Genomic DNA, 13328 nt, shown 5'->3' on the forward strand with positions numbered 1-13328 from the left:
GTATCACTGTTACCTGTGAATGAGGTTTGTTAGGGGCTCAATCAGCTTCTTTCCTAAACGAGGCTCCAAAGGAGTGAGAGCACCAAACTAAAACAAAACAAAAAACACTGAAATCTCATTAAAGAAAAGGACAAAAGCGTAGAATCGGTCACCTTTAACCCTACTGCATCATATTTGATATGCACATTTCTAACGGCCTCTAAATTATCAATATGATCAATGTACTACATGCCATCGGTCATCTGATTGATAGTTGATACTTTTTTCTAGCAAATAAAAGGCCTTTTAGTATTAACATTTAACTAATAAACATAAGAATAACTTTTTTTATTGTTAGTAATATTTCAAAATGAACACTTACTGGGACTGAATAAACAGATTTACTTAAAGGAACACTCCACTTGACTCTTGACTCTTCTGTAGGTAAATCATGTACTAAGACCGACAGAAAATGAAAAGTTGCGATTTTCTAGGCTGATATGGCTAGGAACTATATTCTCATTCTGGCGTAATAATCAAGGAACTTTGCTGCCGTACCATGGCTGCAGCAGGCGCAATGATATTACGCAACGTCTCTCACAAACGTCTCCATGGTTGCAAGGCACGTTCCCTGTGCAAGCAGGGGCTCACAGGCGCTGCGTAATATCATTGCACTGCTGCAGCCATGGAACGGCAGCAAAGTTCCTTGATTATTACGCCTGAATGAGAGTATAGTTCCTAGCCATATCAGCCTAGAAAATCGCAACTTTTTATTTTTCGTCGGTCTTAGTACACGATTTAACTACAGAAGAGTCAAGTTTTAAATAGGAAAAATATCAAAACTCTTTGGTCATTTTTAAGCACGATGCTAACGGTCTAATCAGATTCAATGAACTATGCTAAGCTATGCTAAAAGTGGTACTGCCAGACCAGGAGATCAGCTGAATGGATTCGAAAACGGTAAAACTCAACTGTTTAACTCTAGGGGAGTTGGAAAATGAGCCTATTTTCAAAAAAAGTGGAGTGTTCCTTTAATTATCCATATATAACTCTTAGAAAAATCATGTTAAAATGTACCAAATGTGCTACATCAGGCTTTTGAGGAACGTCACATTGTATTGCCCCCACAATAAAACTAATAATTCAAATATCATCTAACTAAGACATTAATGGGAGATATGGAGTAATAACTGATATTTATATGCATTTTATGCAAGTGGACTGTTATATTGTAAAAATATCATTAATTTATAGAATTTCATCTTACTTTCTAGCCAAATAAATATCAAATTGCACAGTTTTTGTACAGTTTGCGTCTTTTAGTATTTGCTTTTCCTCCTCGAGTATGAGCCCCATATTCTCCTATATCATGTTATATGAGTCATAATAAAAGCCTGGTGTATCAAACATGATGCTCAACAACAACAACAACAAAAAACATTCAAACTTTTTAGATTTAGACAAAATTTTAAACAAGGTTAAAAAACAAACAAACAAACAAACAAACAAAAATCTGACTGTCAGGCTTTACAGGCTTAAAACCCAATACATTTAGTTTCATACCAGCTTAATGATCTTGATAAGGACCCAGTTGTTGGTGGAGGAGGTCATGAGTTTAAAGAACAGGGGCGCCAGGGAAAGGTAGTTCTTAGGATTTCTTCTGGCCAGTTCACAGATGACGTTCACAGCAGCTGACTGGACCCCTGGGACATACACAATCAAACGTTCAGGTGGAAGCCTGAAATATTAGCATTTAGCGAGCCACATTTAGATGATGATTTGGCATCCATACCGGGATCTGGGTCCTCCAGCTTCTCTTTGAGTCGTGGGAAGGCAGGACGCAGGGACTCGGGGTACTTCAGGAACACTTTATACATGATCAGCACCGCCTTCTTGCGAATGTATGGCTTAGTGTGGGACATCTGAGATGGATGAAGGGTGAGAGGGAATGAATACGTGCTGAATGTCAATATTTGTCTGAAGTAAACAATCTGAATGGCTTTACCAAAGTCATGATGTCATTGGCCAGGTCACGAGCCAGGTCGGGGGTCACAAAGCAGGAAAGGCCAGTCAGAGCCACGCCGGTGTCATACTGGTTGGGACTACTGAGATCCTGGTGAGAGATGATAAAGCATCCTATAGCGATCAGCATGATAAAAAACAAATACAGCTGAACAGGAAGTTCAAAACGCACCTTGCGGATCTGATTGGTCGTCAGCATGATGACATCAGTGCCCTCATGAAAGCATTGTGATGCCGCAAGGTATCCGATTCGCTGAAACGAGAAGAAAGTGTCATACGAAAATAAATAATTGACTATATAAATAATACTAAAATAACACTGTTGTGAACTTGTGGATTTGGTCCGACTGAACGCTAACATTATTTTTGTCGTTGCCTCTCACCTTATATGTGAATTTGGAGGAGCTCATCACCTCCACGATGTTGAACGCAGCCCAACTGACATCGTAGCCAAGCATCTGCAACTGTTGGAAGGAGAAATCAAAAGAATAAGTGACAGATTGAGCTCATTATGAAGCACATGGGAAAGGACAGAAATGATGGGCGGTCTTACGTAGGTGAGCTTGCAGACTGCATTGGCTTTAACAGCGATGTTGTCCTGTTTGAGTTCTTGTTTGATCTCATCGATGCATGTAGAGATGTATTTGGCCTGTAGAAGGAACAGGAAGTATTGTTAGAAAAAAAAAAGTGAGCCAAACACAAAAACCATGCACTCTATAACAGCCCTGGGCATCGTTTAGCTTCCTGTTGTCAACAGCATCTGTCAAATCACTGCCTGTCATTAACGGAGAAGAAACATGTTCAAATTTAAACTTTAAGAAAGTGAGATTAAAGGTTTTGCCACACATCCTGCACGTGGGCCGGGTTACCTGCTAATATTTGATATAACGGGTGGAATAATATTTAGGTGTTGGATGCGGTAGGCACTGGTGGACTGCGGATCCAAAAACTAAAATAAGACCATTTTGACTCAATTCGGTACATTTGACAGGTGATTTCAAACGGTCCCATGCTTATTTGTGTTCACATTGTCTCAAAACTGTTAAAGGCAGTTGATGTACAAAATGTAACTAATCGTGCTGCGACTGATTGACAGCTATGATTATATTAAAGGGAGCACGCTTTGCTCACTTTCTGCATTTAATCTATTCACAATTTGGATAAAAGTTTTAGCCCGTTTTTCATGCTGCTAAAAAGAGGACCAGTGGCCAGGTAAACACTGTTGAGATTCAGAAGAGACAACAGAGTGAATCTGCTAAAATATTGTGTAGTAGCTTTAAGCTTACAGATAGACCTACTAAAACATTCTTTGTTCTATTAGCTTACTTGTGTTGTTGTTTATTTTGTGTTGTTGCAATGGTTAATCAATTGCATCAATACAGAATGCCTAATGTTGGTTTTGTTGCTTGTGTTAGGCAACATGAAAAAATGATTGTTGTCTACCTCATGTAGGAGATTTAATGCAGGTAAGGTTTGGGTGGCAGTTTTTATATCAAACGGGTTGGGTACGGAATAAAATTGTTGCTGTCGGATAAGGGGTTGGGTGTTCTGTTAATAACTGTGGGTGCGGGTTTATCAAACAGGACCCGTGCAGGACTGTTTGCCATATCTTTACCTGAAAACATACCTAGATAGTCATTTATCAAAACAATATATATCATCTGCCATATTTTCAAAGGTATAGTTCACCTAAATGATTATAACTGATAAATGATCACATTGTTCCAAATCCAGTTTTTTCCCCGATAAACACAAAAAGACATATTTAGTAAAATGTCCAAGCTGCTCTTTTCCATATAATGAAAGTAGATGGGGAGCAAGGAAACCTGTGTGACAAAAGAGCAGGTCAGGGTATAGTTAACTATAATAAAAACCATTAAAAAAAAAAAAAAAATTAAATAAAATTGTTAACAAATAAAGTAAAATATATATAAAAAAAATAGGGCTGACCGATATATTGCATTGGATTGTCACGCGCATTTCGTCAGCAAAGCCGGTTCCCTGATTACCGCTAAATCATCACCTGCTTTCAAATGGAGCGGCATTTAATAGACAGAGCCGTAGTTCACTGACAAGCTACGCAATATTGCGTTCATATCGCAGATGAATCGCCTTCTGTATATTAAATGCCGCTCCATTTGAAAGCAGGTGATGATGATTTAACGGTAATCAGGGAACCGGCTTTACTGACGAAATGCACGTGACATGCGATATATCGGTTTACCCTAAAAAAAAAAAAAAACATTTAGGTGTTATCATTTAGCTTAACTTGATGTTCTAAAATAACTATAAAAAACAAACAAAAAAAAAAAAATACACCTTTTTAAAACTACTAATAATTACAAAAACAACAAAATTACTAAACTAATCTAAAATAAAAAAATAAAATAAAAACGTTATTATTGCTACTAAAATAACACCTGGTTGGACGATTCTGTCAAAGATTTATTTTGTATTTTACAGAGGAAAAAAAAAAAGAATAATTTGGGTTTGGAACAACATGAGGGCTAGTAAATGACAGTTTTCACTTTTGGATGAACTATTTCTTCAAATGATTAGTTTGACTTTGTTTTGCAACACTTTAAATTATCTTTTTTCAATACCAAATTATCTACTGTTTAAAGAAGTGATTACTCAAAATGTTTGGCTCAGCGAGGGCAGAGGAGAACACAAAAATTCAGGAAACTGGATGATTCATGATTTTTCATGATGTTCTCACATTAGGCTATATATAAAATCCACAATCAAAGACACATTGTTGAAACCCAGAAGCTAAAAATAATAATAAAAAAACAGTCTCAAAACTAGGTTGATATGATTGTGTGTGGAATCAATGAATGACTAAAAAGAACTGACAAACAACAATATTTCATGGCCAGTGACATGAAATTGTTAAATGATTAAAAAAAAAAAAAATAAGAGAGAGAAGAACCTTGAACCAGCACTCGGACACACAGCAGCACACACACTCTCTGCATCTCAGGGACACACACAAAGTGCTGTTGTATGGGGCGAGTGTGGTGGTCATGTGTCTTTAGTCATGAGACAGCCAGAGCAGTGACAGGAGGGGAAGAACTGAAGGGGTTAGAGAACCATTTCATGGGCACAGCCCCTCGTTTACCACAGTGACGGAGAACAAGACGTCTTCACTGGAGTAAAGTGCAAATATGTGGTAAATGAAAGTTCTCCAGAAGATTTTCACATCTTTACAAAACCCTTGTCAATGATGCATTATGGGTCATTTAAGCCCAGAGAACATACAGGGTAACAAAGGTTCTCCAGAAGGTTCTTGTCAAGTCTTTATAAAATTATTGTGAATGGTGCATTATGGTCAATTTCCACTTAGTTCAAATAAAAATGTGAGGTAATGAAAGTTCCCCACATGATTTTCCAGTCACATCTTTAAAACCCCTTGCGAATGATGCATTTTGGATCATTTAAGCCCAGTGAGACTGAAAATACAAGGTAAACAAAGGTTCTCCAGAAGGTTTTTGTCACATCCTTACAACATTCTTGTGAATAAGGCATTACGGATAATTTCCAACCAGTGAGACTGGGAAAATGGGATAAAGCAAGATTCTCCAAAAGGTTTTCCTTCCCCCATCTGAAAATGCTAGTGAAAGGTGCATTATGGTGCACCCAGTACAAATATAAATGGTGGAAAAGAATGCAGTTCTTATGAATGATGCATTATGGGGATCATATGGGATAAAATAATGTTCTTTAGAAGGTTTTCCAGACCTCTTTACAAAACCCTTGAGAATTATGAATTATGGGTAATTTAAGGCAAGCAAGACTGAAAATACAAAGAAGCCAAGGCCCTGTTTACACCTGGTATTAAGATGCGTTTTGGTCAATTGGATCACAAGCAGACGAGGCAGACACATACCTGATTACACCTGGTGCTTTAAATAGTCTCTTTTGTCCACTTTCAACCACTTCTGTCCAACCATTTCTCCGAGGAGAGGGTTTTTGGGTGGGTAAATGCATGGGCTATTTCAGATCTTTCAATCTAATTGACAAAATAAGCTTGGGTAATTTACATATGAACGCGTTTGTTTCTGCTCTGATAGCTGCAAAACCATGACAAACATGGAAAGTGAGTATCAGAAATCAGAAATGTTGAGAACATTGTGTTTGTTACAATTTTCATCTTCAAACCAAACTTGGGTCTTCAGCCAACAAAGTTTAGTGTACTTCGATACAATGCAAGTGTACTTCTCACATTTGACCACAAGAGTGTCTATTAGTGTTATCACGATAATGGAATTTCAAACTTCGATAGGATACCATGAAAAATAGTGATATTCTATACCATTTTTAATATATACCGCCATACAGATAATTTGTTATTATATCATAATTTTTTGATAAATTGGGTAAATTTGTTGTAATAGCTAACACACAGAACAGGCAGTTTTTTTTTTTTTGTTTTTTTGGAAAAGCTGAACTACATTTACAAAAAAAAAAGTAAACAGTCAGTAATAATATAAGAACAAATAAATTGCAAATGACAGCACAAATAAATTAAGTATAAAGAATAAAGAGACAAATGAGATAAACATGGCTTTAAGTTTTTCAGGTGGATCTAACAGTAGTATTCAGGTAAGAAATACTACAAAAGCTAAAGTAATCAAATGTAAGAAAAAACACTGGATGGTTCATTGTAAAAATTAAATATAGATTAATGCTTACAATTAAAGTTACAAAAGTTATTCAGTCAAGAGCAGCCAGTGATTTTCTCTTTGTCTTTTGTTCTTTGTTTAACATGACAGATAGCAGCAGGTTTATTAGGCTGCTGTCACTTTAAAAGCTTATGCACAGATCCAATGTACTGTTACACAACATGCGTTCTTTCTAAACCATTTATGATCCAAAACTGACAATATTTAGCCAAATACTCGCCAAGACTGGCATTTTGACATAATTTTGTATGTATTTGACCGTTTAAGCACAATATGTCACGGAAAAACCGAATTTGATACTCACAAGCTGTTTGATAGGTGGCTTTATGAGAGCGCCACTTATTATAGATCATTACACGCTTATGGTATGAGCGCAAAACCTGCAAGAATGACTAAAATTATGTGCAATACAACCACTATTCTTCTGGAGTGAATGAGACGAGTGAGTGACAGGAGGCGGGTGTGTGTCAATTCGTCATCAGAAAGAAAAGAGTGAGAATGCACATCTGGTATCGGTGTATCGATACAGCAGAAAAGGATTATTGGAACCATTTCAGATATTTCATTATTAATACATATGGAAATATCAATATCTTTGACAACACTAGTGTCTACACTACGAAAGCAATCCGGTCAAATGCGTTTTCGACTACCTCTGGAAGTGGTCAAAAGCGGACAAGCTCAAAACCTTTTAGACCCCGTTTACACCTGCATTTAGCTTCATCCACTTGTGATATGATCGATCAAGACGCATCTTAATACCAGGTGGAAACAGTCCAACAGGCACATCTTTACAAATGGGGCATTATGGTGATTTCCAATTAGCAAAAATGAAAATTGTTCTGTCAAATCTTTATGCAGAATGATGCATTATGGGTAATTCCCAACCAACATTCTTATGAATGATGCATTAAAGGGTTAGTTCACCCAAAAATGAAAATTATGAAAGATATTTTTGAGAAAATCCGATGGCTCCGTGAGGCCTCCATTGCCAGCAAAATAATGAACACTTTCAAATGCCCAGATAAGTACTAAATACGTATTTAAAACAGCAGTTCATGTGACTACAGTGCTTCAACCTTAATGTTATGAAGTGACGAGAATACTTTTTGTGCGCCAAAAAAACAAAATAACGACTTTATTCAACAATATCTAGTGATGGGCGATTTCAAAACACTGCTTCATGAAGATTCATGAATCTTTCGTTTCGAATCTAGGGCTCAGAGCGTGTATCAAACTGCCAAAGTCACATGATTTCAGTAAACGAGGCTTCGTTACGTCATAAGTATTTCGAAACGTTTCAAAATTTCAAACGTGACTTTGGCAGTTTGAAGGCTGAACCACTGTAGTCACATGAAATGTTTTAAATATGTCTTTAGTAGCTTTCTGGGCATTGAAAGTGTTATCTTGCTGGCAATGGAGGCCTCACTGAGCCATCAGATTTTATGAAAAATATCTTAAATTGTGTTCCAAAGATGAACGAAGGTCTTACGGGTGTGGAACGACATGAGGGTGAGTAATTAATGACTGAATTTATTTTTGGGCTATGCAATTCTAGAGTTGTCAAATCGTAATGAATGATGCATTATGGGTAATTTCATCCCTGTAAGAACAAAACCATAAGGAAATAGAATGTTCTCCAAAAGATGTTCCTTGTCCCATGCTCATTCAGTTCTAATGAATCATGCATTATGGGTAATTTCAGCCCATTGCCATGACTGAAATATTTGTTAATTAGCCAGGAGCTGGATTTGACCAGCTCAGCAAACTGTCAGTCAAGTATGAAGACGAACTCAATGTCCTTCTCAGGCAAACAAGAGACCACAGTGTAAGGAATACCTTCCTTCCTTCCTTCTTTCTTTTCAAGCACTACCAGCATGTTCAAATATACCTATGATGCCCCAAAATGATTTAACTCGAATATATTAAACATGCCTATATCAAAATTATTTGACTCAAGCATACATATGGTGTCCAAAAATACCATTTAGGTAGGCAGCTCACTAGTTTCGAGACCCAGCCAGTGCTTTGCTGAGTACACCTACCTCTTGTGGAAAACAAATATAGAGGTCTCACATGAAACCACAGGCAGAGAGCAAACAGACCAGTGAACACACACAGAGTCTGACAGTTCATTCAGGAGGCTATGAATATTTCACAGCACTGTCCGCTGTTGGCCAGGTAACAGACACGATATCTAGGTACGCCGGTACAGGTTACATTGACGAAGCCTTGCTGATACCCGACTCCAGATGTTTGCAGATTAAACAGGGCCAGGAGACTAGAACTGGAATGTTAAGGCAATGAATAAAGCAAGTTTTAAAGATGTCTGTATTTGAATACATGGCACTTAAGGTGTGATTAAAACATTGTTTGACATTCAGTTGAAATGAAAGTAGGTCACCAAAATAATGAAATAATAACAGGTTTGGAATGACATGAGAGTGAGTAATTAATGAAAGAATTTTCATTTTTGTGTGAACTAACTCATATTACATGTTATTCAAACCATTAAAGATTAGCTTTAAGTGAGCATTAGATGATGGCCAAGGTAATGTAAAAATAAAAGGAAATGAGCAATAAATAAATGTTCAATATAAAGTTTTAGAGTGATAACTCGGACAGCTTGTTATCTTCATAGAGGAGTGGGTGCGATCATGATTCTACATTTTTTTCCACACACTCGAGGCCGAATCGGACAATGCTGGTTGTTGAAGAAGGTAGAAACATCAGAAACATGTGACATCAGTGTTGTTTACTACATTTATTATATTTCATAACACGTAAATCACTGACCTGATGTCTGCTGGAAGGGCAAACCGGTGTCAAAAATCAATATGAACCTCCCAAAAAGGGAACAGAATTCTGATTCCATAATGAAGTAAAAGAGGGGAAGACTTATTTGTGATTATAAATGCTCACTTTCAAAGCATCTTGTTCCCTTTTTTTCCCCCAAGGGGAGGGGCAAGGATGGAGCATATTGCATGAGAAAATTCAGCTTTGTCATTATTGGTGACCAGGCAGCCTGAGGCCTACTTCCACATCTCGCTCATTTCATCTATTTCAACCACAGATCACAAAATGAATGACAAGACACCAGCGATTCTCATCCCTGACGCTGTGGTCAAACTGACACGTGATATATCAAAGACGACGGCTGTGTCTCAATACCTAGCCAGCTGCCTACCTAGACAACATTTTTGAGCATCACAGACAAATTTGAACCGAACAGGGGATTATAAGCCTGTTCAAACATTTCAAATCAAACGTTTCTGGGCATCATATGCATGTTTGAACATTTTGGCTTCATCTGAACAAGTGTTGTCACAATACGTGGCTAAAATAGCAATGCTGAATTGATATCATGACAAAAAACTACAATAGTAAAAGTAATTGAATAATATGATAGAACTTCAATTGTTTTATGAATTAATTTAAAAAACCACACATTATCAACCACAATCGTTAAGCTTTCACAATTCTGAACAGGTTGGGATAGGCATGGGTGATATGACTATAATCTTATTTCATGATGCGAGTAATTTAATTTTTTTAATGTAATTTTATATCACAATATGGTTATTTTTAAATATTTTTTTAATTATTTTAATATCTTTAAGCAACGATGCAATCAATTTATGTAAGATAAAAATTTATAAAAAATACAAATTAAATTAACAGTGCTTAAAAGTATTCAGGTAGGATACAGTAGGTCTATTTAACAATAGCATTCAAGTAAGAAATTAAACAATCAAATGTAAAAAAAAAAAATTAACTCTATAAAATAACTATATGCTGATTCTATTCTTAATAAATATATAAAAGTTATTCAGTCAAGCAGTGGGTGATTTTCTCTTTTCTTGTGTTATTTGTTTAACATTAATCCCACAGACAGCAGCAGGTTTATTAGGCTGCTGTCACTTTAAAACCTGACACACGGATCCAATACATTGGAACACACCCGATTTCTTTCTGAACTGTTTGCATTCAGTTAGACACAACAAAATGTGTTTGTGGATGGATACTTGCCAGGACTTGAATTTTGATATTTTTTACCATTTAAGAGCAATAATCTGTGAAAGAGAAATTAATTTGCGATGCTGTTTGAAAAGTGGCTTTCTGCGTGCTCACTTCAGCGAGTAGCACTTTTGAGTTCTTTTTTGAGGCTTATTGCTCTTAATAACTCTTAACATCAAACACCTCCTGCACTTTATTTTCTCATGCGCTGTGGGTATATATTTTACTCCCTGCAGGAAGGAAGCAGAGCTCTGCACACATTCACACAAATGATGAAATATGGCTATTATTAGAATGTTGTCATTCTTAAAGTACTGCCAGTACTAATAAAACGTGGAACCATACCATTTTTAAATAGCAGGGTATACTTTTCTATTTCTTTTCTACTTATACCTTTCTAGTACCGGTATATCATGCAACACTAACAACTGAAAAATTCCATTCAAATGTGTTGGAACTCTCAAACTGAACGCTTGTAGGCATAAGAAGCACATCAGAGCATTCAAATCAACCGCATATGTAAGTTTAAGTTTTTTGACCTGAACATTTTGTACGTCGTAGGTGAATTTGAACATTTGAATTGAGCATTTGTTGCATCACGGGCGTTTTTATCCAGTTGAATCAAGCATCAGCATCATATGTGCATATGAACGTTAAAATTGAATCATGACTTTAAAAATCTTTATTAAAAGTTTCTTGGGAATCATATGCATGTTTGAACATTTTGGCCATCACAGATGAATCGTATCCATTTAAACGTGTTCGAACACTCGAATCGAACATTTCATGGAAATCATGAGCGCATCAAAACGTTCAAATCTAACACATTGTTTGCCAGTTCAACGTTCAACAAGAACATTTAGTGGATATTATTAATGTAGGACTAAACATTGTGGCATGGCATCACAGGCGCGTTCGAATCGGACGTTTTTTTAAATGGCATAGAATACGTGTTCGAACATCACAGGCATCATGGGCGTTCGAATCTTTGAATCAAAAATCGTAAGGGAGTTCGAATAGAACGCGCTTATGATGCAAAAACATGTCTCCTAGATAGGCTGCTCGCTAGGTTTTGTGACACGGCCAATCTCATGACACACATAAGTGAGGCAAGCTATATTGAATTAACATCTGACTTTTATCGCACCGAATCTGTTTATCACATAAATAATTACGCGGTTCGTATGATAAAACTAAATGGAATCAAATGTGTATTTATTTGTCAGAATACATTTATATAAGTGTCTTAACCGTTAGCAATGCTAACTGGCCTCATCCATGATAAACAAAACGATGACAGACTGTTCTAACAACATTAACAGCTGTCACCTGCCACACAAGGGTTATTAAATCACTGACATAATCATGTATTGTGTTGAAAAAACATTTATAGTTGGTTATCTAAGCACATTTGTCAGGTTATAGCCGGTTAGCTCACCTGAAGTCAGGTGATTTTAGATCAATGACACGAGATCAACTTGATTCATTTATACCAGCTGCGTTTTATGTATATTTACAAAAACATCCAATTCTGATTTTAACAATATAACAGGAAATAAAATGATGAAAGTGTCTCACCTCATCTTCCTTATGGTTCCTAATGCCACGTACTAAATCCTGCAGGTTTTTATCGAACATCCGATCGATGCTTCCCTTCACGATCTTCAGAGCCATGATGATTTCCCTCCTGTCCTACCGGACCGAACCGCAAACACGGGCTTTATCTGAGTACTGACCGGCCCGCAGGAGCGCTAGTCTCTCATTCAGTCCCGAACAGCGGCCTGTGCAGGAGGGGTTTTGCTCTTTCTGTAAATGCTGATCTGCAGCGGACCAGTCTAGGAAATGGTTGACAAAATGGCGGACCGATCACCTGACTGACAAACCCATCCACACTGCAAGCGTACGACGCGACGCGACGCGACGCGACGCTTCCCTTCGGATTTTCACATTTCCGTCTTGATGTTGTGGTCACAGGTTCATTTAAATAATTTTATTTTAATCTTAGCCAAGTTTCATGTTGCATAAAATCTTACTTTCTAGAGCGTTTAAGTCAAATCAGGCAGTGTTTAAACAAAATAAATCTGAATGATATAAAATATATATATTTTTGGATCATTTATATTCTATTATTTTCTATTTTCTTTAATTTATAATAATAAGTTACACTTTGAATTAAATAAATTAAACACATAATGCTGTCTAGACCGCAAGCGAGCGCGACGCGTCCTGCGTTCGAATGACGTCAGTGCCCAGTAGACCAATCAAAGCCTTTGTTTATACGAGCGACCGAACGTGTTTCCCTTTAGGCCAAGAGATACATTATAAAAATTGTCAATAATTAAAATGATACTGAGCTGTTGATTTACATAACATACGTTATTTAGATTACAATAATTATAATTAAATATATTATTATAAATTATATAAATATTATTTAAGTAATGCCAGACAATGTTATAATGGGTATGTTTGGAACTGCATTGTTCCATACTAGGACTAAAAAAGTCTACACTGTGTAGTATGCACTAGGCAGTATGTTAGTATTTTATTCCAAACATGTCCAGTAAATATCCTTATAACAACATTGTTGGCCATCATGCGGATTTTATTATTTAATCCTTCACA

The 13328-nt window shown here is 36.6% G+C and overlaps 1 protein-coding gene across 3 annotated transcripts in view; it reads right to left on the reverse strand.

Annotated features, from left to right (window-relative positions):
* ap3d1 (adaptor related protein complex 3 subunit delta 1) overlaps nucleotides 1-12593 on the reverse strand; it is a 37932-nt gene extending 25339 nt beyond the window's left edge. Inside the window, exons 1-8 of one of the 3 annotated variants that reach the window (XM_067396222.1) lie at nucleotides 12282-12593; nucleotides 2555-2650; nucleotides 2385-2465; nucleotides 2174-2254; nucleotides 1985-2092; nucleotides 1772-1901; nucleotides 1543-1682; nucleotides 14-87 (exon numbers count right to left, since the gene is read on the reverse strand). In XM_067396222.1, coding sequence (XP_067252323.1) covers nucleotides 14-87; nucleotides 1543-1682; nucleotides 1772-1901; nucleotides 1985-2092; nucleotides 2174-2254; nucleotides 2385-2465; nucleotides 2555-2650; nucleotides 12282-12377 — 806 coding nt within the window. In that variant the 5' untranslated portion in view covers nucleotides 12378-12593. The remainder of the gene's footprint in view (nucleotides 1-13; nucleotides 88-1542; nucleotides 1683-1771; nucleotides 1902-1984; nucleotides 2093-2173; nucleotides 2255-2384; nucleotides 2466-2554; nucleotides 2651-12281) is intronic. The other 2 variants (XM_067396220.1, XM_067396221.1) reach the window with 2 other exon arrangements.
* Nucleotides 12594-13328: the final 735 nt, after the last annotated feature.

Source organism: Chanodichthys erythropterus, chromosome 10 (genome assembly GCF_024489055.1).
Source record: "Chanodichthys erythropterus isolate Z2021 chromosome 10, ASM2448905v1, whole genome shotgun sequence".
Taxonomy (NCBI): domain Eukaryota; kingdom Metazoa; phylum Chordata; class Actinopteri; order Cypriniformes; family Xenocyprididae; genus Chanodichthys; species Chanodichthys erythropterus.